This window comes from Nilaparvata lugens, chromosome 10 (assembly GCF_014356525.2).
Source record: "Nilaparvata lugens isolate BPH chromosome 10, ASM1435652v1, whole genome shotgun sequence".
Taxonomy (NCBI): domain Eukaryota; kingdom Metazoa; phylum Arthropoda; class Insecta; order Hemiptera; family Delphacidae; genus Nilaparvata; species Nilaparvata lugens.
Genome location: NC_052513.1, coordinates 17,327,410 through 17,353,485, shown reverse-complemented (window position 1 = coordinate 17,353,485; position 26,076 = coordinate 17,327,410). Strand labels below are relative to the sequence as shown.

Genomic DNA, 26,076 nt, shown 5'->3' with positions numbered 1-26,076 from the left:
TCGTGTTTGGGGGTCAGAGATAATGAGTGTGAGGTGATTATTTAGAGAGTAGACCTATGCAGACAATATTCTGAATAATTACTAATTCTATTGGGAATCACATTGGAAGGCTCATGTCATCTCAAGCCTACATTATCTAAATGAATTCAAAAGTCATTCCGAGGTCAAAATAATCATGATAAGTGATATCAATTCTATTGGGATTCGCATGGGGAGGCTCATGTCATCTCAATAAGCATACATTATGTGAATGAATTCCAAAGTCATTCTAAGGTCAAAATAATCATTATAAGTGGATTAATAGCTAAAGACAAAGAGAGTATGACAAGTGGGAAAAAGAAGGTCGAGAAGGAGGGGTTATTGGAGGAAGATGATGAAGAGGAGGGGTGGGAGAAAGGAAAAAAATATTATTACCTTATAATTTCATCTTTCAATGTTATCACATAAGTGTCATTTGCATTGTGAATAAATAAATAAATAAATGGAGGTACAACCAATCAGACTTGTTTCAGTTCTCAAGCAATACAAGAATAACATTATATATAAAGCATATATTGATTATGTTCTAGCAGAATTTCTTTCCAAGTGATGCGGTTCTTTCACAATATTCATTTTCACCAGGCTCTTTCTTCATTAATGAGTCAGTTATATGAATATATTCATTGATTAGCTGGAATGACATGTCATCATATTATCAAGGACAGTCTTTGTGTTATCTTCAAAACAGTGTCAGCTGATATAATTTGAAGGGAAAAAACTGCAGTGACTCTTCAATACAAAACACAACTCAGTAGTCTGCTGTATGATAAATCACTTACTATTTTCTTTCCTATGTACTTCTATAGTTATACTTTTCTACCCTCAGAAAGGACAAAGGAGTGAGGCAATTTCGTCAGCAAACGTCACCAGATCTTTATGATGATTGAAAAGACATGTGTTGAGAATTTGGAGTTGATTGATGGAAGCAATCGAGAGTAATCGTTGAACAAATCAACGAACAAACAACCTTATAAAAGTACAAGGACTGGAGGATCTAGTTGTCAGTAAGAACTCACTACACTCGTTCAATGAAAATGTAGGAGATACCACTAACCAATGAGATAGAAAGAGTCCTTTGTCACGACTCCAACCAATAGGAATTGAGTTATGCAGAATTGAACCAATCACATGCTAACCAATGAGAAAGTAGCAAACTCTTTGTCATGATGGCAAATACTGTAGTGGGATCAGTTTGTCAAGATTTAGTTTTCCTTATTTTTAGTGCATCACTTGTCCAGTACAAATAGTCTAGTTGAAAAATTAATAAAGTTTTCATTTTCAGGTTGCACTCTTGATGAACAACCATCCACCTATGAAGTTATCCCAATGATATTATTATAATGGGCTTCTTCAGGAGTGATATTGATGAGATAATCAAGAATCACTTAGTCTCATATCTTCAAAAAATAGTTTTTATTGTTCACTCTTTACAATAAAATGTGAAGAGATACTGAATGAATCGACTTTAAATTGTCTAGTTTAGGAGAGATATTGATGAGAGAATTAAGAATCACGTAGTCTCATATCTTCAAAAATAGTTTTTATTGTTTACTCTTTACAATTGAATGTGGAGGAACACTGAATAAAAGGACTTCAAATTGTCACAAGCACAGTCTAGTTTACTTTACATAAATAGTTTCTCTAGTTCACTATAGGAATTGATGATGATGTAACAACTGGAACTAGTTTCCCGAAAATTTTTAATGAATAGGTAGTTTTGACAATTTTTCCAAGTTATTTTGTTCAATATATGAATAACTACCAGAGTATCATCTTTACTAGGTTACAAACCAGAAATAAAAAAAAAATTATGATATAAAAATAATCTTTATTAGATGATTGATATTTTATATGTTTTTCATATCTTTACAACTTGAACTAGTTTCCCTAAAATGTTGAAATGAATGACTGACTAGTTTTGACAATTCCAAGTTAGGTAGTTTTCTTTAATCTATGGATAACTATTATAATATATCATCTTCTCTAGGTTACAAACTAGAAATAACAAAAATATGATGATACAGTAATCTTCATTAGATGATTACAATTTCATATGTTTTTTATATTCTAATTGGGTACTATTGAATAGGACTAGGAGAGATATTACACACAGTTACATAAAATTCCACAAGAGAGAGAATAATCAAGTAAAATAATTATAACAAACATGAATATTACATAATAGAATGAATAATTAATAATTTATTGATTCATAATCAATATGAGTCATAATATTTCCAAAATCAATAGAGGTTTTTCTATATTTATAGGACTAGAAGGATATAATTACATAAACTCCATGAGATTTTCCATTCATTGATCTACAATGGTACTCAGTTCAATCGAGTAGGCTACTGGGATAGATTCTTTATTGACTTTGGCAAATTTTGAAAGTGTCAATAAATTGACTACTTACGTTATGTGCCTGAGAGTCTAGAAATAAGAACCTCACATTACAATATAATGATATATGATAATTAATCATTGTCTATTCATGGCATGTGCCTATTAATATGTGCCAGTTTAAATTCCGGCCATGCTTTTCAATATTAGGTAAGTACATTCGTGCCTTAGTAGGACTGAAAAGGTATATATTTCACAAAATTTATACAAATTGATAATATGATACAACTATAATTGATCAATAAATTGATCAGATAAGACAGGAGAAATTAAAGCTAAAGTAAGGATAAAATTGCACACTCATATGACAGTTTTGACTAGAAATTTTTTACAAATTGAAAGAAAAACCAAATAGCCTGGGCTGTATTATTCATAAATGATTCACGAGAGCCTTCGCAGTCAAGGAAACTTTGGTTACTAAGGGTGGCCACTGATGACTTGTGTGTTAAACATGTGTGTACACACAAGCTCATCATGCATGTTGTGTCATCAGCAAAAGGCTTTGAACAAAAACGGTGGTCAACAATTCTTATTGGACCCCAGGCTTCGGACAAAAATTTTTGTCTTTTTTTGAAGGCCCTTAAAGTGTGGGGTCCATTTTTGAAGGACTGTTCTCATTGGACCCCAAAGCGTCCTTGGCTGAGAACGTCTTAGAGAATCGTTTTTTTAAATACGACGCTAGGAGTCTGTTGAAAATTTCAATGAGTTTAAACTGTCCTGAAATATAGTCATCTAACGAAACTATCAAACAGGTTTGATGTCATTTAACGGTGGTTGAATTCGGTTGATTCTTTGTGTGACTTATAATGTAACATGATAGGAAATATCAAGAAGAGTTACATTTTTATTTTATTACATCTGAAATTAAAGGGTGCTTGATGTATTTTATAGTCTTTCGATAATTTCAGAACCTAGTTATTATTAAACGGAAATCTTAATTATTGATAAATGCTTTAAATCAGATGGGAATTACTGAGATATTACAATTATTCAAATGCTAATAAATTAATTATCATTAAACGGTAATCCGTATTAAATGCTGTAATAATTTGTAATGTCTTCGTGGTGGTTTACAGCATTCAATTAGGATTTTCGTTCAATAATAGTTGATTATTCATTTATTAGCATTTGAACGAATTAAATTTCTGAATTATTCCCAATTTCAGTAGCTCTAAAAATGTAAGTATTGAACTTCAAAATTTGAACTTCTAAAACTCTACTATGCTGATATACAAGCGATTCTAGAAAAGATCATCAATTTAATTGAGAAACTTCAATTAAAAGTCATAATTATGAAGCTTTATTACTATAACTGAGTTTGTAGCGTGAATGTTGATGTTGCGGAACTTTTCCATAATCAAAGTGGATTTTTGACAACGTTTTAAGTCTATTTAATACTATAATTGAACAGTAATTCTTTATTCTTTATTAATTCATACAATAAGTACATCATTAAAATGATAGGGAGAGGAAAAATAAGGTAAACTTGTGCTATTCCTCTTCCAAATTTGAGGTTACATCTTAATCATAAATGATTTTTCCTACACTATATCCAAAGTCATTTTTACAGATACTGTACCTCTAGAAGAAAGAATTTGACTAATTTTTCACAATATCTTGGAAAAATACTATAAAATAGAATTTTTATCAACTTTAGTAGCTCTGAAAATGGAGCTAAAATAAGTCAAAATCATAGGTTATTAGAATAAAAATGTTGAGATACTTTTAAACAAAATTTTTAACAAATTATTATTAATTTATTGTAAAACTTTCATAGATCATTCATAGCTTCAGTCTCAATCTTCACTTCAACCTGACTTAAAAGGTGAGACATGTCATAATGCTCTGGTGGGAGACTGCTTACATTGTTACATGGGAAATTGCTTACATTATTACATGGGTAACTGCTTACATTATAAGCAGGGAATCCAGAATCAGGATCCGGTTTGATTTTAATTTTTTGTGGCTCTTCCACTAAGTTAGAGCGGGATATCATCTGAGTCCAGCGTTCCTGAAAATAGAAAATTGATAATATAATAGAATAACGATCTATTGACAAAAATTGAATACAAGCATAAATTATCAAACAAAATCACAAGCTTGGCTTTCAAGCCGTCAGCTGAAGAAGGAGTTTCATAATGAGTATTGTATAAGCTTGAACTAGTAGTTCTGTGAAGAGTAGACCTCACGAAGTAATCTCATACACAAGTACCTGATTGAAACTATAGACCTTATGGAAATGCAGCAATAGACTGGCTTCTCCACACATCTGTGTAATCACTTGTCATCTGATTTTTATCTATATATATATATATGAAAGCGAAATGGTACTCACTCACTGACTGACTGACTGACTGACTGACTCACTCACTCACTCACTCGCAGAACTAAAAATCTACCGGACCAAAAACGTTCAAATTTGGTAGGTATGTTCAGCTGGCCCTTTAGAGGCGCACTAAGAAATCTTTTGGCAATATTTTAACTCCAAGGGTGGTTTTTAAGGGTTTAAAAATCGTCTTTTAGCATGTATATTCTTCTTCTCCCAATCTCTTAATTATAATTGAAATTTCCTTATCATATGTTACTATAGAAATATAATCTAGATAGAGTACTCTTCGAAACAGTTGTTAACTGTCAACTAAATTAATAATTTTGTCAGGTTGGCATTAAGTTGAGTTGACTTTGTTAGGTTGGCACCAAGTTGAAGATTTAAATGCATTTATCGCGAAAAAATTGATTGGGCACTGCTACTTCAATCCTGGGAATATTATATTACTAGCCGTCAGGCTCCCTTCGCTCGCCATATCCGTTTAGCAAGACGTTTAGTCTGGACCCCCGACTGGATTGTCCTAACATATGATAAAAATGTTCAAATGAAAAATGCAGGCGAGCAAAGCGAGCCTGCTGATCTTATTCTTGGACGACCCAGTCGGGGGTCCAGGGGGCGGAGTCCCCTGGCTAGACGGATATGGCGAGCGAAGCGAGCCTGACTGCTAGTGATGAATCATTCTATAGTCTGATTTTTACTCTAATATTGGCGTATGAAGGAGGTCCTTCTATATCATCCTTGAAATGCAAAATTTCCAAAAACCTTGTATATACGTCGACGCGCAATTGAAAAAGGAACATACCTGTCAAATAACATGAAAATCTATTATCGCGTTTCGCCGTAAATGCGCAAACATTCAAACATCAAGAGAAATTCCAAACCGTCGACTTGAATCTTAAACACTTCGCTCGGTCAAGTAACAATAGTAGTAACTCAAAGTTCAGTAACTTCGATTATTTCAACAATGAAACTTTATGAATAGGAAATATCAACAAAGATAGTAGAGTAGATAGGCATACAACAAAGATTCGATAAAAATGGCAGAGACTTGAACTCTGGAACTATCAGTATGAAAAATAAAAATTTATACCTAACAATTTTTTCTAACTTATTTACATCTTATAGTAATAACATTTTAACTTAATGATTGAAGTTATTTATCAAAAACCATCGGTATTTCCACGCATGTCTACAGTATATAACGCGAGGCTTCTCCATCACTACACCGTTCTCTGTGCAATAGAAAAGAAGAGTAAGATGTGTACCGTTGGCTGTGTAAGTCGTGTATAAATAAAATAATTCAATCAGGCCTATTCTATTTCAACTTACCTAAAATAGTATTGGATTATTCTATTTAAATTGAGTGAAATAATCAAATTATTCTATTTTACCTTGATGATATCTTTCATGGTAGCCTGGAATAGCTTCTCACAATCTTTAGTCAAAGATGCAGTGTTGGTCGATTGTTCTCCACTTTTAGACGCAGAAGATTTTCTTCCAGTTGTGCTGTTTAGAACAAGGAGATGTTCGAGCAAGAATTAATATTCGTAAACATATTTAACATAATTGTTTTTGAAAATATTCATTTAACATATTCCCTTCACATATTTGTATATTGAAATCCGCATTTGAAAATTTCAGAATAATCTATTGTCCATATTCAAATTCGAGATCAAATTCAACTGACAAGTAGTTCCTGAAATCAAATTCAGTTTTAAATCATTATTAATTTGAGGTAGGCCCCACTACAAAGTAATATTGTTCCTCAAATCAAATTAAGTTTTAAATCGCTTACAACTTTAGGCACTGAATGCTTTGGAAATACACTACAGTTGTAGGCCTTTATAGTTATTTGTTTGCAAAAATCATGAATTCTTGACTTTTCTAAAATATCCGTTGAAGGGGTTATATTACAAGGGGTCCAAGTGACATATTGTTAGTTTTGAGAAAATTGATCCTAAAATTTACTTACATTAATTAATTCTTTATCCATGAAATGAATATAGAAATGATATTCACCTATTCCTGTAACTATTCAGTGTATTTTTACCAAATCAAACGTACAGTTTCATGTCACAAATTGCTCTCCTTTCTCAATTATCAGCTAAATAGTGATAAGAAGTATCACTTGTACCCTTCTTTACCAAACAAAACTCTATTGTCTAGCTAAACATAAATCTATCAAATTTACCAGCAATTGAACAATGATTAATGACCTCATTGCAATATTATCTGATCCGCTAATAATTGGTTCTTGAGGTATCTTCTGCTTGGTGACATGGCTTAATCCAGGTTAAATTTAATTTGATGGATACGAGCAACCGTTGTCCTGTAAACAAGGTACCCAAGTCACTTGGACCCCTTGTTTAATCAAATAAACAGCTGTTTGAAAATGTAGTTTAATAATTTTACACCAGATGTCAGCACTGATTGGACTCTCGCTTATACCTGTTGTAGTATACTAGATTTTTACCACTTTCAGATATCGATTACTGTAGCTAACTCAAAAAAAAAAAAAAGAAAAATGTCACTTGGACCCCTTGTATTCTGACCCCCTCAGTTGATTTTTTAGAGTGATCCAGTAAATACCTAGCATGTGTATTCATGTATTCATCCTAGTATTCATGAATATTCTTTCAATCTACAGAAGGAAATTATTGAGAAATTGCAACTATTTAAATGCTATGAATTAATTATTATTATACTTATATTCCTTTATAAAATAGAGTTAAATTACCCTCTTTCAAAAACCTGAAGATGGTTCGGATCACTAAAACTAGTTGTTATAATTTGTATTTTTAATCTATTATTTCATTAATTTTAAAAAAGGTACCTTAATTCTTTTTTATATAGATATTTTCACGTAAAATACATGTTTGACACATCATCACGTCTGAACTACTAAACTGATTAACTTGAAATTTCACTCTTCAATGTTTCTCACCATTAGGAGCTGTTTGTTAATCACTTTTGAATACTTAAATTTATTATGACATAGTCGTCTGATATTGAGTGCCTATGTTCATATAATTAGACTGCTCTGTTCAAAAGTTCAAATATTTGAGTATTAAGGCTGTGCAAAGGCTGGAAATGAACTTTTCGCCCCACTTGGATGTAATGAGCTGGTTTACGTGCGTCATATGGAGGCCGAAAGTGATTGTTTTCTGAACAGGCCGGTAAAATTTTTACAGCCCTAGGGCTGTAAAATAACCTTGAAGTCAGCTGATTCTGATTTGATGTGAACGTGTTTACAAAATAGTTTATGAAACAGAATCAGTTTATGCTTCTAGAATTGAATTAAGTTTATGCAATAAGATACTATTATTTCATTTGGATGAATGCAATACGAATGAGATATTATAAACTATTCAAATTCAATTTTCAGAGTATAATAGAATCTAACCTCAAACCTCCTAGTACAGCGTTTATCACGGAACATGGTGGATAAACGGAATCATTTTATGCTTCTAGAATTCAATAAAGTATTCTGTAATAATATACTATCATTTTATTTGGATGAATAAAATACAGATAACAAATATATTATAAACTATTCAAATAATTCGATTTTCAGAGTAGGATAGAACTTCTAACCTAAACTTCCGTTGACATTCAGATTGGCCAAATTTCAAGTGTGCTAAAACAGCTGATCAAAAACTTTTCATTATTTGTGTTTATCATTCAATAATAAAAACATTTATAATAATATCATCTTATTGTGATTTGGAAGAATAAAAAGTATAAACTAAACCTCTTACATAATTAAACATAATCTTTTAGGTTATTTAGACAGATCAGAATAAAAAATAAAAATACTTGGACAATTTCTTGATATTCAGATTACCTCAGATTTGCTAGAGCTATGACCTTCCACTTTAGCTTTCGGAAGTGCTTATAATAGACAATTATTCTCATATATATATTGTTTATTTTTCTGTGTTGCGAAAAATAACGTTCTCACCATGGGCAAAAATGTTTTTCCGGCTCTCAATCTTTTCTAGTCCTCGGCCTACGGCCTCGGACTTGAAAACCGATTTCGAGCCAGAAAAGTCTCATTTTCGGCCCTAGGTGCGAAATATACTATTCTACTGGTGACATTTTTCAAAGTATTTCGATTCGTATACTATCAAGCTATCAAAATGAAAAAGTTTTCTTGGGAAAACATTTTTTTCCGATCATTACGTTTTGAGATACAAGCGCCTAAAGTTTAAATTTTTGGGACAGAACATTCCAAGTTCGGTAAGAGATAAATCAATGAGATTTATATGAATCAATTGAATAAAATAGTACTATAGTGAGGTCCACGTTATAATGGCAGTGTTTGATTAGCAATGGTATTGCTATCCTTGTCTATCATTCAACAAAGCGGATGTAGCTATTTCTTTCTCGCTTTTTAACAATGTAGAATTAATAATTGATTAGCAAAATGTTTCATCTTAATTGTGTAAATTTACTATGAAATTATTGTAAAATATATTTTATTGATTATTTTAAACGTGAACGAACAGTTGATATTACATCAATAAACCAGTTTCAGCTACCGTCTCCTATCTTTCTCCATGCCATTATGAAGTGGACCTCATCATTACAGGTATTGATTGATTGATTGATTGAGTACTTTATTTATGTAGATTACAATATATACTGGCTTATACACTTATATACAATAGCTTACAATACAGCAAAATTATAGATGAATTTACATAATATAGACTAAGAAAATAATTATTGAACTGTATATGATATGAAAAAGCAGTTTGTAATATAATAACTATAGATAATAATCATATTGTTATGCATCTACATAAATTGGCGGAGCTTTGGACATATCAATGTCCATTCTTCGGAAAGAATATTAAAAATATCCTCCCCACTAACTCTCTACCAATATCAACTCTATAAGGTAGAGATAGAAGGAGATAAAGATATAATATAATATCATTGATTATATTCAAATCGTCTTTTTTACTTTCCTTGCCCTATTATCATAGGTAAGGAAAGTATAGCTTTCCAAAAAAATTAAGGTACCCTAATTTCAAGTTTTCTATACGTTTCAAGGTCCCCTGAGTCTAAAAACATGATTTTTTTTAATGGCTTTAATGTCCGAAACATGTTGTGATATGAGTTGTGATAAGAAATTTGCATTTTGAGCAAGTGAAATAAAATTTATTCTATTTTAAGATAATTTTAAGGGGAGACAAAATGCCTATTCAACATAATGTTAACTCTGGGACAGATATCTGAAGAGCTGTTAGAGCTAGGGCTCTGTTTTTTTTATGTTGAAAAGCAGACCTTTATCTAGTTCCTCACACAAGCTTTTTTGATATGATGAATAAAAAAATTCTATAATTAAAAAAAAAGTGATTTATACAATCAAAAATATATATAAAATGATTAATAATTTGGTTTGTAAAAGATATATCCAAATTTCCTTGTGTACGGAACTAGAACTTTATAATAGAAATAATGTCCCAAAATCTGGTGAAGATATCTTCTTCCATTCCTGAGATATCTGTCCCCAAATTTCAAAAATGAAATTTACGGCAAATTGAAAAAGAAAATTATTAGTACGTATAGTGTAAATTACTGATAAAATCACAGATGAAATGTTCTCTAACAAAACACCAAACTCAGAAAATAACCTCAATCATCTTGTTTGAAAACAATAACAGCTGATAATTTTGGAAATACCAGTGTTTACCAACTGTAAAAAAATTAGAAAGATAACCTATAATGAAGATGTACATAATGTTGAATATTATTATGGAATTTTGAATCATGAAAGTTCTTTTCCGGAAATTTGACATGTAATAGGTTTTTAGAAATAACAATAAAAATATTTCTAGTTGACATAGAGGAATAAATTTTACATCATTGTAAAGCGCGAATTTCAAACTATAATATTTGCTAAAAAACCAAAAACAAAAACAAAAAAATTTTCTGCTGTTTTCTCTTCCCTTAAAGGGTACTGAGATTTATATTTTTATTTGATTTATATATTTATTTATTTAATCATTTAGAATTACACATCTTACAGAAAAGTACCACAGGCTCCCGCCCAAAACGTTTCCAATTCTAATTTATACAACAGTCGAAATTGAATCGGATTCCCACACCGTGACCGGCACAATGTAAATTTAATTCCCATGAGTTCTTATTGAACTCTTTTCACTCAGCCAAGTGAAGCAAGTATGAATAGTCCCATAGCAACTTATAGGAATAATATTCTCACTATAACGTAGTACATGTTCACTGATAATGAAATGTTAGAATTCAGCTTGCAGGATTAAAAAACTAAACGAGTGACGAAAAGACTCTAGACTTAGGCCAGTTACAAACCAATTATATTATTTTCCTACAGTTATGTTGAAAAGTGGCCATTGCTGCACTGATTACAGAACGCAAAGAATCACTTTTCCGCTCTAGTGCGGGAAAAATTTTTCTGCACTCCAGATTTGCAACATGGCAACGCAAAATACTTAGTAGGTTATATGGAGCAACTGTGCAGCAAAATCAAAATGAAGTTGGTAACAGTGACTGGGCTGCTATAGTGAGCAGAGGTGCAACCAAGCACAACGCGCTAATTATTAAGTAGATATTATAATGGAGGACAACAAGGACTTTAGGATTTTAGGATTAAGGTTTTTATCAATAATAAAATTACACAGAAAAACATTTGATGGATTTCAGGCAATTTTACCCATAATTACCCACTTCTCATATTCAATGGTAACTGTAGGAAAAACTTGATGTGAAATACGTGCGCAAAGTTCCTCTGCTGCACTCAACAAACCATTCCGCCCTCGCCTACGGCTCGGGCGTAAACGTTTCTTTCGGTGCAGCAAACTGTCACTTTGCGCACTAGTTGCACAAATAACTATTTTAGTTGTGCACACTTTTTAGAAGAAAAATAATAACCATTTCAAGGTTGTTTGTCAGCCGATTTTAATTTATATTTTCAACAAATTTTCATGGAGCAAAATTTTTCCACAGAGTATTCTCCCATAAATTTACACTTCAGGATCTGTTCTTCACTTGTTTGATCAGATATTCAGAGACTTCGCATCAAAATTATTGATAAAGTTTTTGTATAGCGTTGTACTGCTCAAACTTTTTCCAGATTTTGAATCTTCAAGAAAAGCTTGCATGAATTTTTCATCACTCTCATTTTCCGGCTTCTTTACATCGTCTATCAGGAAAGGGAGCATTTTGTATCTCCTGAGGAAAATTCAAAATTTTTGTAATTTATTATTTGTAGTAAATTTATATGGTTGACATCTATAGAGTTACTTCCACATTATAATGACAGTATTTGATCAACATTGGTGTTGCTATCCTTGTCTATCATTCGACAAAACAGATAGCGCTATATCCTCTTCTACCCTCGCAACGTTGCCAGAACAATGTAAAAATATAAACAATCAATAAAATATCTAATTTCAATCATGAAAAATTCATAACTTAATCACTTTCAATATATTTTCTTGATGAATGAACTATAAAATTGTTCATTTTAAACTAGAATGGTTGAAATGTTAAAATTACATCAGATATACGGGACTAGGGGATCAGTAGCTTTCCTTTATTAGAAGGCAGTGACAAGGCAGAGAATAGGCGATGTCGTTCTCCTATCTTTCTCCACTGCCATTATAACGTGGACATCACTATATAGTGAACTTAACAGGGCACACAGTAGTGAAGAAGGAGACAGGAGAAAAAGAAGAAGAAGAAGAAGAAGAAGAAGAAGAAGAAGAAGGAGAAGAAGAGAAGAAGAAGAAGAAGAAGAAGAAGAAGAAGAAGAATAATAATAATAATAAGAAGAATTTGTGTTAAACTCACCTGTTATTAGGTTTATCCACGAGCATAAAGTGAGCCGGAGTGTTGGAAGATTTCAGAGAATCCAAATCGGTGATTTTATGGAAATTGCGCATGTGCTTGTAGTAATCGTTCTTATCCAGGTAAATACAGGAGCACGGGTCACAGCGAAGACAGTCCTCCATTCTCACTTTCGTCAGACCAATTTTCTTTTTTGCTAAAATCACAAACATTGTTCACGATTACGTCCTAAGGACTCCAGTTATGAATATAAGACAAGTGACAGATAAATAAGTTTTCCTCCACCTACTGTCTAAAGTACTTACTTTACTCCCTGAAACATAATACTAAAGTGTCACTTTTTCGCTCTCGGTAGTAAAAAACAGAAAAACTCCCTAGGGAGGAAAAGTGACTCCATTTAAATAACATGGGGAGCATCTCTATTTTGAAACTTACATTGTAATAGGTTAGAAGGTCTAAGCTCAGATGAGAAAGCATAATAGAGGTGTCTGTCATTGAGTCAACTGAATTCAATACCACAACCAGAAATTTGATCAACTCATGAAATATATGTTTGTATGATAATTATTATATTCTTAATATTAGTAGACGATAAAAATTTATACAATTTTTAAAATATTTTATTCTATTCAAAATACCAGCCAACAAATATTTTTGATCTGCAATTCAAATCTGAACCGCGTGATCTGGAGTCAGCCATTTTTGGTAGCTGCTCAGCTGATATAATTGTTACAACTTTTGCCGTTAGATAGCGCAATCGGCAGTGCCAATCAGACGACCGGTTTTTTGGTTTTAGATTTAGGTTATGTTGTGAGGAATCATTGTCACCAATACGTAAGTTATTAGAATGAATTTATTTGCAGTTTCTATAAAAAAAATGTAGATGGAGGAAAAATGTTGTGTACATCACGAGCGAAAAATACTTTTTCTCCCTCAGGGAAATTGCTGCCCTCGGCTTCGCCTCAGGCTTCAAACTTTTTCCCACAGGGAGAAAAAGTCGTACTTTTCACTCTAGATATACAAATAACTATTTCCTCCACCTACTGTCTAAAGTACTTACTTTACTCCCAATTACTTTAATTTTCAATTTACTCTTTACATTACTTTACTTTTCAATTTAATTCAATTCAATTCAATCCCTGAAACATAATACTAAAGTGTCACTTTTTCGCTCTCGGTACTAAAAAACAGAAAAACTCCCTAGGGAGGAAAAGTGACTCCATTCAAATAACATGGGAAGCATCTCTATTTTAAAAAAATTACTTTGTAATAGGTAAGCTCAGATGAGGAACCATATAGAGTAGTCATTAAAACAACTAAATTCAATACCTCAACCAGACATTTCATCAATATATGAAATTTATGTAAAATTATCACAAACTTCATATCACTATACTAAAAAATGTAAAGAATAGCTATAACAATGGAAGGAAATAATTAAATTGAAGAGAACACAAAGCTCTACAAATCTACGGTGAGCATTCATTTTTACGATGCATTGTTGGAGAGTTGTAGGCCCTAAAACATCAAAAAATAGGATTAAAAGCTGCTATTTTAACAATTTTACACATTTAAGAGCGTGTATCTCGAAAACTGTTGGAGATTTCACCAATCACCACGGAGCAAAATAATATTGTAGAGAATTTATCAAGCTTAATTTTTGAATGGTTAGTCATGTCGGATGAACGCATTTTCCTCAAGATATGAGCGTGTAAGCAAAACATTGAAAAATGCAACTTTCAAACCACCCTCATCCCATTAGCACAAGGGGTAGGAATGGGGACTTTTGATATGTTCACCCTCTAACTGGTCCCAACAAAGCTGCGAAGTCAAAAATTGTGTTCATAACATTCTCTCCCAATTCCTTTGTCAATTGGTCTGTTTTTGCATAACTAAAGATCTCACACTCAACACTGAAGCAGCTGCAACAGTCGTGGGGATGTGCGTAAACTAGTGAAATATTATACATAGAATCAAAGCGAATTTGATGCTCTATAAGCTCATGATCAGCATAGATTTTTCTCATCGATGTTAAAGAAGATATAAGAGCAAAAATAGCAAAAAATCGAAGGAAAATGTGTTTTTTTTCAAAAATGTCAAATCTTTTAGAGCGGATATCTCGAAAAGTGAAAGAGATATAGAAAAAGCTGTAAGATCAATAATACTGTAGGAAATTATGTAAGCTTTTATTTCTTATAGAATAGTCATGTCTGTAAAATGCATAATTTTCCAGTTATATTCGAGAAACCAAAAAATGGTACCTTTGAACCACCCCCACCTCCTCAGCACAGGGGGTAGGGGTGGAGACTTTTGATATGTTTACTTCCCCACTACCCTAAACAGAACTGCGGGGTCAAAAATTGTCTTCCAACTTTTCCCTCTATACCCTTTTTTGAGCATTCATTGCCTGGACTGTTATAAAATTTCCTTCCAAAATAATCTGGTTTTTGATCTAACAGTCTACTATTGTGAATAATTATATTATGATAATCAGCTCTATTTGTGTATATTTGGATTATTCTGTTCCACACCACTCATTTTCACATACTTTATAACTTTTGTGAATATTTTCTATTCTACTGATAATAATGTGAAATATCTCTTCTATAATTATTATTGAACGAAAATCCTAAATAAATGCTGCAAATCACCCCGAAGACCTCTGCTACTGCAGACATTGACAACAGGGCTAACAGCTAGATGGAAATTCGATGAGAACTACTATCCAAAAATTAAGCTAGCTGTTAGCCCTGTTGTCAATGTCTGCAGTAGCAGAGGTCTTCGGGGTGATTTGCAGCATTTATTTAGGATTTTCGTTCAATAATAATTATATATTAATTAGCATTTGAATAAATGCATTCTCTATTTAATTCCATCTGTATTTCTTCTATGTTTGGTTTCGAATAATCTAAATTCAAAAATCTATTCTGTGAAAATAATTAAGGACTGTGAAGTGAAGAACTACAAGACTTAACCTATGTCGGACAATGTGTAACCTTATCTGAATTTGGGAGAGGAATAGCACAAGGTCACCTACTTTTTTTCTCTTCCTATCATTTTGATGATGTACTTATTGTATGAATCAATAAAAAATAGATAAATCAACTGTTAAAACTGTTTTTAAATCAAAATCAAAATCAAAATCAAAATCAAAATCATTTATTCTTCAAAAAACAAATTTACAGTATAAAATACAACACTTTCACAAAACTTGTCTAACCTAATCCTTATATGACAATTTACAAGACACATTGAGAAGAAAAAATCCCTGCAAAGGTTTAACCTGAGCGCAGGAATGAGTCGCTATAAATAACATAATAACAATATCGAGGGAAACAGGATGTTGAAAAACTACTCTATAAAATGAAAGAAATTAATATTAAATATACAGACAGTTAAAGTTAATTGCAATAATTCGTGAAAATAGAAATGCACAAAATATAAATTACAAATATTGAACAGCAGCACAACTCATGATTATAAAATGATGATAATCATAGCATATAATTTATGTAAACAGTATCCACTATGCTTAGCAATTTGAAATTTATATACAATATAAAAAGATATGGAAAATCACGTAGTTTAATTCATGAATCAGTTCAAAAAACATTGAAAATAAGAGGGAAAGGTATTCACTACAAAATAATACATTATTCAATAGTTACAAAAAAGTTTGATATTTGTTATTTCTAAAGGTTATTATAACTTTGGAAGGAGAAAATCTTTGATCAATACAGAAAGTATAGGATCTATAGTAAATGAATTTTACTTGTATCAAAATAGTTTTTCATTGAGCTTGAATGCTACAATACATTTATCCAATTCATGCCTAGTTCTACTGTTTAATCTGAAATTGACAAAATCAAAAGGTATATGATTCAGTAGTCTTTTAGCTACAAAGACAAACTGCCTACAGCACACGTCCAACACTCTGTACGATCATTCTGAAAAGTAATGCTAGATGGTCTCAAATCATACATAGTCTCTCGAAGTCTGAAGTTATTTTTGTTTTTTATTATATATAAGAGAAGACTCTTTGTATATAATTGTCTGACAGTTAATACTTCGAACTCATTGAAGAGATCACTGCTGGGGTAACGTCTTGGTTTGGAAGTAATTGATTTGATTAAAAATTTTTGTATGGTGAATAATTTATTGAGATGGATGTTTCTGGCTCCTCCCCAGGCTATTATACCATATTGCAGTACTGATTGGGCATAAGCAAAATAAACTAGACGAGAAATATCTTTATTCTTTAGCATACCAATATTGTGAAATTTAAAAATTAGATACCTCAATCTTCGACATAAGCTATTTATCTGTATATCCCATCTAAGATGGCGGTCAAGAATTATGCCAAGGAATTTAGTTTTTGTAGCACTCGCTATTATCGGGCAGTCACAGTTCACCAATCTGTTACTAAGACAGGTATGTGAATGAATTTTAATATTGTTAAATTGAATAGGTTGGCCGGTTTGATTTGGAGAGAAAGTTAAATAAGTACTTTTTGTGGTGTTTAATGTCAAAGTGTGGTGATCCAAGTATGCCTTAATTTTACTGAGACCATTTTCACTAACTCTTTTCATGTCGTTCCAGGAGTATATACTCTATAAATATTCTATATTATTAGTATAAATACTCTATAATATTCAAATTCAAAATCATTTTATTGCCTTAAAATAATACATCGAAATAATAAACAATAATATACCAGGAAAAATTACTTGAATTTACAAAAAATATTATGATTACATTTTTTTAAAAAATTGGCGTTACCAACGATAGCAACACCAATGTCAATCAAATACTGTCATTATTACGTGGACCTCACTTTAGTCACAACATTTTCACTAACCTTTTTTATTTTCCGCAGGACTAGTAATGGCCGTGATTTTCTTTTCAATTTCGCTGAGATTGCTTTTTTGTTCCCTGATTTTCTCCTGTATGGCGCCAACCTCTCTTAGACCATGAATTTGACTGTGAAGCCTGAAAATTTGATTGTTTCCAAACATTTTTCCGCAAATTGTACATTTGTAGTCACCTGGAATATAAGAAAATGTTAGCAAAAGATAATATACTTAGTATATTCGAAACTTTTGACTTATCTTTGGTGATATCTTTTGACTTATCTTTTGTTATAGCACCAAGTTATAACACCAACTTATTATTTAATTATATAGAATCACTAGTACTCTTCTATTCTCTCTTTCTTCCAATTGGTTCCATGTATTCATGTCATTAATATAAATTTATTATGATTAGTGATTAGGTATTAATAAATCACCAATTATGCATGAAACACTAGATTAATGCATGAAAAAATTTGAATCTGGTGAGGTTCATATATATTGTAGAAAGATAGAAGGAAAGCATGCCTTGTCACTGCCTTCTTTACAGGATAGCTGACACCACTTATCTGATGTAATATCAACTGTTTATTCTGGTTTAGAATAATCGATAATTTTATATTTTATTCGTGAAGATAATATGTCTTTTGATGATTAGATATTGCATTTTTATACAATTTACTAACAAATAAAATAGCGATATCCTTCTCTAGCTCTGTTTTCAAACAAAGTAGAATTATAATTAATGTATGTTGAATTGTTTATTTTATGAGTCAACCTTGGCTAACCATGATAATATATATACAAATAACTATTATATAATAGAGAAGAGAATTGGATTATACACATTCGTGAAAAAATTCACGAATGACGCATCATCAAGTCTGAACTACTGATTAATAACTAGAAATTTCGCATAAAGATTCTTACTCTACTAAGCACGGTATTTAGATGGAAATTGATATTTAGATGATCTTCTTCCATATATCGTGCTATCAAGGATGGTTACAGGCCTAATTTGAATTTTTCAAGATTTCAGTTTTGGACACAGCCTGTTTCTCTGCCAATCATAATATATTGTATTTCATAATATTATTGCCTGTGTTTATGAATGAATAATAATTAATATAGCTTCATATTGAATAAAACGAATTGAAATTGTTACAATCACCTCGAAGTAAGGACTTAAATAATCCTGTAACTTACCAGACATCATTTGACTTGAAATTAGATCAGATATATGCAATGATTTACCATCAGAAACATTTTTACTGTTAACCTGTGTATTTCTAGATTTTCTCTTTCTTGTCTCTGGAGACATCATTTTGAATTTAAAAACTTTCCAAACCTCAAAAATGTATTCAACCAATGTTTACATTGATAATTTTCTAGGATGGTAACTACTTTCTTAACCTAAATTCTTCACTCAAAAATTTTAAATTTTGATAAATTTGGAATTGAATGGCACAGGTTTCCATGACAACTATTTCCCTCATAAATACTTTTTTCTGATAGAAATTTCCCTATCACTACAAATTCAGGGAACATGTTGTAATATGCTTATCACAAATCAGCAGGTAACCCGTCCGCAAGGGTCCAATAAAGAACTTCACATACCGTACTGAAATCTTGGAGAGTTTAAAATAGGCCTATTAATAACCATCCTCGGTAAATTAGGAATGTATTTATACAAAATTTCAAATTAATCAGTTGAGTAGTTCAGACGTGATGATGCGTCATTCGTGAATTTAACCCGTACTTGTATAAGCTAGTTTTTTACATTGAGAAATGATAAACCCACATTAAATCTTGAACTCTGAGGTGAGGAAATGTTTTCAATATTTCAAATTTTTTTCTAAGTTTAATCTGTTAAAATAACTTAAACTAAAAGTATAAAAGAATGGATCATAGAGGAAATAAATAAATTTACAAAAACTTAAAATAATGATCACATTAGAGGAAGAGGCAAATTACGAAATAACTAGTAGTTCAGGGAACAGTAGACCTTGCGCAATTATAGACCACAGCCTCCTCTAATACTTTCCATTAGAGTAAATTCTGTCCTGACTTGTCGTGTCGGCGAGATATCGGTGTGAAAATGGCTAGTGACTGATTTGACTGTTCTGGTTGGTGTATAGACAATGATAACTAGTAGTTCTGTGAAGAGTAGACCTCGCGCTCAGTAAGTTACATTGACCTGTTGTTATGTTTTCTAAAAATTCATTAAAATAATTTATCAATTTAAAATGTCTAGAGAAAATCCTAAATAAACATAGAGCTTTTAGTCCTATCGTACCGTGACGTGTCGTCCCGGAATGTGAGTGTGAGCGCTGTTATCAGGTCTGGCTGCAACTGTCTACAACGTTGATGGAAAGATACATTTTCAAGATGCTCGATGTTTTTGAACGGGTAGTATTTATAGTGAACTGTCTATTCACGTTGATGGGAAGATTTCCGAGATGTTCGATGTTTTTGAACGGGTAATATTATAGTCCACTAAACAGCTGATTTATGATGAATAATTCTATAGTCTGATTTTTACTCTAATATTAGCGTATGAAGGAGGCTCCTTTTTCCTTTTATATTATCCTTGAAATGCAAAATTTCCAAAATTTTGTATATACGTCGACACGCAATTTAAAATTGAACATACCTGTCAAATTTCATGAAAATCTATTACGGCGTTTCGCCGTAAATGCGCAACATATAAACATTGGCATAGAAATGCCAAACCGTCCACTTGAATCTTAGACCTCACTTCGCTCGGTCAATCATCTGTTTGTGAACACCTACTATCAGCAAAAGTTAATTTCCTACATGATATACTGGCAACTGTTCAGCCCGAGTTGAAAGCAGAGAAAGGCGAAGTGTCTGCAAATCAAACGACTGCATACAGACGTGAGCAGACAATCATATTATGCAGACATCTACTATCTATCTTTTTCTATATACATAAAATCGAAAAGGCACTCACTCACAGACTGACTCACTCACTCACTCACTCGCAGAACTAAAAATCTACCGAAACAAAAACGTTCAAATTTGGTAGGTATGTTCAGTTGGCCCTTTAGAGGCGCACTAAGAACGGATTTGGAAAAATTTCCAATGATACGCCCAAAATCTGCGTTTTCCAGCGTTTTTTTAGCGTTTTCTCAGATTTATCGAGAACAAATGAACAGAAAATGTTCAAATTTAGTACAGAATAAGCTCAGCTAGGGTGTAATAATGTTATATTGGGAGGAAATTGCAATAACGTCAAAGATACGCCCAAAATTAGCGTTTTTCCAGCGTTTTTTAAGCTTCATCAAGAACAAATGAACAGAAAATGTTCAAGTTTAGTACAGATAAGCTCAGCTAGGGTGTAAAAATGTTGTGTTAGAAGGAATTTGCAATAATGTCAAAGATACGCCCAAAATTAGCTTTTTCCAGCGTTTTTTTTACTTTCTCTCAGATTTATCGAGAACAAATGAACAGAAAATGTTCAAATTTAGTACAGAAGCTCAGCTAGGGTGTAATAATGTTATGTTGGAAGGAATTTGCAATAACGTCAAAGATACGCCGAAATATTAGCGGTTTTTTTGCGTTTTCTCAGTTCTTTTATCAAGTAATAGACAGAAAATGTTCAAATTTGATACAGAGGTTTAGCTAGGGTCTACAAATTTTTTGATGAGGTGACTTTAATATTTCATCAAAGATACGCCCAAAATCAGCGTTTTTCCAACGTTTTTCTCAGCTTTTCTCACCTTTCTCAATAATTGATGGAAATATATTAAAAAAATTCAGTACACAGGTTTAGCTGAGGTGAAAGAATTTTGTTCGCCAAAGATACGCCGATATAGTAACAGGTGTTTGTTGTTACCAGCGTTTCTGGCGAACGAAGCGAGCCTGCTGATCTCATTTTTGGACGATCCAGTCGGGGGTCCAGGGGACGGAGCACCCCTGGCTAGTCGGTATGACGAGCGAAGCGAGCCTGACGGCTAGTTAATTGATAAAATTTAGAATATTACAATAATGAACACAGTATTTTCATTTTGAATGAAAAAGACTAAGAAATTGTCAAAAAACCACTGATTTATTGATAATTAGAAAGACCGGTTTCGGTTATTACACCATTGTCAATCTCTGATAAACTAAAACTAAATACAAGAACAGCAGAATGTATACCAGTAGGCGAGTACTGCTATTGGTCGAGGGCATGAACGCCTGTCATTGGCCTAGCTAGACAGTCTCCTCCCCCTCAACGGTGTGACAAAATGGCGGCTTAAGCAACAGAATCGCCATGATAATAAAATTTACTTTGAGTACAAAAAAATAGTATTTTCACCTTTCTTTGGGTTCAGATGAACTTTTTCCAGATGATTCATCAGCTCTCTTCTAGATCCAAACCCAATTTTACAGGCAGTACACTCGTATCCTACACTTAGCTGATGTAAAAGTAGCAGCCTATTCCTCAGGTTATTGTTAGTCACCGTAATCATCATAAAATTTGCTGGCTTCTGAAAAAAAAACAGTTAAAATGATCACGCTATCAACGAACAACAGTTGTTAACTCAACTGTTGAGTTTATAAAATTTGCTGGCTTGTGAAAAAAAACAGTTAAAATGATCACGCTATCAACGAACAACAGTTGTTAACTCAACTGTTGAGTTTATAAAATTTGCTGGCTTCTGAAAAAAAAACAGTTAAAATGATCACGCTATCAACGAACAACAGTTTTTAACTCATCGTAATCATTATGAAGTTTTCGCCACACTGCACAGAAAGCAGCTGTTTTCCAGTCCCCACGTAGATCTGAAAGACATTGTTTGCAGACGACTCTCGTCTGACGTCAGAAAAGGTTTCTTTCCGGCCTATGCCGGAAAGAGTACCCTTTCCAGCCGCTAACATGGAACTAAGAAAGGTGATCAAAAAACAGCTGATCAAAAACTTTTCATTATTTGTGTTCATTATTCAATAATTAAAACATTTATAATAATATCATCTTATCGTCATTTGAAAGAATAAAAAAGTATAAGCTCAACCTCCCACATAATTGAACATCATCTTTAAGGTTATTTAGACAAATCAGAATAAATAATAAAAATACTTGGACAATTTACTGATATTCAGATTACCCCAGATTTGCTAGAGCTATCACCTTCCACTTCTGCTTTCGGAAGTGCTTAGTAAACAACTATTCTCATATATATATTGTTTATTTTTGTGTGTGGCAAAAAAAGCTTTTGCACCACGGGCAAAATGTTTTTCCGGCTCTCAATCTTTTCTAGTCCGAGGCCGTAGGCCGAGAAAACCGATTTCGAGCCGGAAAAATCTCATTTTCTGCTCTAAGTGCGAAATATACTATTCCTAGATACTGGGAAAAATGTAGTTAAAATAATCACGTTATTAACGAACAACAGTTGTTAACTCATCGTTATCATATAACGTTTGCTAGCTACTGGGAAAAAACTTAGTTGAAAATAATCCCGTTCAATAATCGAAATTAACAACTTCACTTCTAACAAATCACGTTATTAACGAACAACAGTTGTTAACTCATCGTTATCATATAAAGTTTGCTAGCTACTGGGAAAAACTTAGTTGAAAATAATCCCGTTCAATAATCGAAATTAACAACTTCACTTCTGACAAATCACGTTATTAACGAACAACAGTTGTTAACTCATCATAATCATTATTCAATTTACTAGCTACTGGGAAAAACTTAGTTGAAAATAATCTTGTTCAATAATCGAATTAACAACTTCACTTCTGACAAATCACGTTATTAACGAACAACACTTGTTAACTCATCGTAATCATATAAAATTTGCTAGATATTGGAAAAAATGTAGTTGAAATAACCACATTGTCAACGAGAAACAGTTGTTAACTCATCATAATCATTATTCAATTTACTAGCTACTGGGAAAAACTTAGTTGAAAATAATCTCGTTCAATAATCGAAATTAACAGTCGAAAATAATAAAATCACTGGACCATATTTATATACGTTTTAAAGATCTAGTTAATTTACTCAATTTTATTGATTGTTCGGAAAAACTGTTTACTTACTCAACTGTTTCAACGATCACGAAAAAATATTTGTAATTTTGTATTATGTATATCTTTGAATCTTTTAATTCACCATTTTATGTAATATAATTGCTAGTTTATACTGCTTAAAGATTCATACTGTTTTAAAATTATTTTCTTTTCTACAGTAAATTAAACAGTTCTATCACTAGTTATCAGTATATTTTTCATGAATTGAAGAGTGAGTTGACTCAACTTTCTGTTATCTCTGAAAAAACTGTTTACGTTAACTATGGAAACGTCGTTTCAACTATGAAAAAAACGGCATTTAATTCAACTGTATTTTCATCAGCTCCTTCAATTTCAGGCTATGGAGTCCTTTCAAATGTTCTCATTCATTCATCATAAATTACGTTATTAACGAACAACAGTTGTTAACTCATGTTATCATTATGAAGTTTGCTAGATATTGGAAAAAATGTAGTAGAGATAACCACATTGTCAACGAAAAACAGTTGTTAACTCATCATAATCATTATTCAATTTACTAGCTACTGGGAAAAACTTAGTTGAAAATAATCTTGTTCAATAATCGAAATTAACAGTCGAAAATAATAAAATCACTGGACCATATTTATATACGTTTTAAAGATCTAGTTAATTTACTCAATTTTATTGATTGTTCGGAAAAACTGTTTACTTACTCAACTGTTTCAACGATCACGAAAAAATATTTGTAATTTTGTATTATATATCTTTGAATCTTTTAATTCACCATTTTATGTAATATAATTGCTAGTTTATACTGCTTCAAGATTCATACTGTTTTAAAATTATTTTCTTTTCTACAGTAAATTCAACAGTTTTATCACTAGTTATCAGTATTTCATGAACTGAAGAGTGAGTTGACTCAACTTTCTGTTCTCTCTGAAAAAACTGTTTACGTTAACTATGGAAACGTCGATTTAACTATGAAAAACCAGCATATTTAATTCAACTGTATTTTCATCAGCTCCTTCAATTTCAGGCTATGGAGTCCTTCTAACAGTTCCCATTCAGTCATCTATTCATCATAAATAACGTCAAATATTAGAAAACTATTTATAAAATCTACTGTATTCATGTTATCTATAAATGCGTACGGGTTAAAAAAACAGTTTATGCTCTCAACTATATTTGTATCGTCTATTTTATAAAATGTTGAGCCCCTTCAATACTCTCATATAAACTACATTTTTATCTAAATTATTTCAAACAACTACTAGCTGATTAATTGTATTTTTCACGATATCTTCATTATATTGTAGGTCCAGTACGATATTTTGAAAATATTTAATTCACTCGTAAACTAATGTAGTAAACAGTTAACCCATTCAACTATGTTCACTACACTCGCTCTCAACTATATTAATTTGTATCGACTATTTCATGAAATGTTGAACCCCTTCAATACTCTCATATAAACTACATTTTTATCTAAATTATTTCAAACAACTACTAGCTGATTTACTGTATTTTTCATGACATTTTTATTATATTGTAGTTCCAGTACGGTATTTTGAATTATATATATTCAATTCAGTCGTAAACTAATGAAGTAAACAGTTAACCCATTCAACTATATTCATTACACTCGTCAACTACATTCATTTTAACACTACAATAACCAACTTGAAATATTACCTCAGTAGGCCCATTCAAATAATCTTTAGGTTCAGTACTCTAAAAACAGTTCATTTTTCAAACCATATTTGCGTTGACTATTGCTGTAAATAGTTAACCCATTCAACTGTATTCACTACACTCGTCAACTACATTCATTTTAGCACTACAATAACCAACTTGAAACATTGGGCCTATTCACGTCACATTTAAGCTCAGTACTCTAAAAACAGCTTATTCTTTGGACCATATTTGCGTTAACTGATGTTGTAAACAGTTAAACCATTCAACTATATTCACTACACTCGTCAACTACATGTTGGTCAATGACCAACTTGGAGCATTACGACAGTAGGCCTATTCTATTCAAGACATATTTAGGCTCAGTATACTCTAAAAACAGTTTTTTTAAACCATATTTCGTGAGCAATATTGATGTAAACAGTTAACTCACTCAACTACATTGTAATCACTTGACAATACAACATTTATTTAACTACATTAAGATTTAAGATGGAATAACTGGGAACATCACTGCCTAGTTCTACACACTGTATTGATCGGTAGACTAGTATGACAGCCTTGCTGTCTGCTAGGCCTAGCTTAGTTGTAGTATAATGAAACTCACTAAAATCTGACAGTATTCCCCTTAGAAAACATAAATAACCCTCATTCGACCAACGCTGACAAACCGACGTGAGACTCCAACTCAAAATTCACTACAATCTGTCAGCGAACCTTATAGAAAACATGAATGATCCTCATCTAACCAACACTGACAGATATTCGTGAGTCTCCCTACTTCATCAACCCTCTATTTTTGGAGCGGTGACGTCATAAAGGCTACAGCTGTTATGTGTGGAGGGGGTCTTACTTCCCCTTACAATCTCCGCCCCTCAAAAATTCTCTCTTCACCACAGAGCTGAATAACAGCTGGAGGTA

At 32.1% G+C, this 26,076-nt stretch overlaps 1 protein-coding gene across 3 annotated transcripts; it reads right to left on the bottom strand.

Moving 5' to 3' along the window:
* Positions 1–1,575: 1,575 nt before the first annotated feature.
* Positions 1,576–25,713, bottom strand: LOC111060919 (zinc finger protein 658B). 3 transcript variants are annotated; one of them, XM_039436476.1, is made up of 6 exons: positions 25,156–25,713; positions 21,782–21,953; positions 17,466–17,651; positions 12,611–12,803; positions 6,163–6,277; positions 1,576–4,453 (listed from the first exon to the last, which is right to left on the bottom strand). In XM_039436476.1, exons 2-6 carry the CDS (start codon positions 21,936–21,938, stop codon positions 4,214–4,216), a joined length of 891 nt encoding a protein of 296 aa, XP_039292410.1. In that variant the 5' UTR covers positions 21,939–21,953; positions 25,156–25,713; the 3' UTR covers positions 1,576–4,213. The 3 variants fall into 3 exon arrangements, with proteins under 3 accessions (XP_039292410.1, XP_022204301.2, XP_039292411.1); XM_022348609.2 differs by lacking the exons at positions 21,782–21,953; positions 25,156–25,713 and adding an exon at positions 18,664–18,938 and having other exon boundaries at positions 3,505–4,453; XM_039436477.1 differs by lacking the exons at positions 1,576–4,453; positions 6,163–6,277 and adding an exon at positions 11,650–11,989 and having other exon boundaries at positions 25,156–25,701.
* Positions 25,714–26,076: the final 363 nt, after the last annotated feature.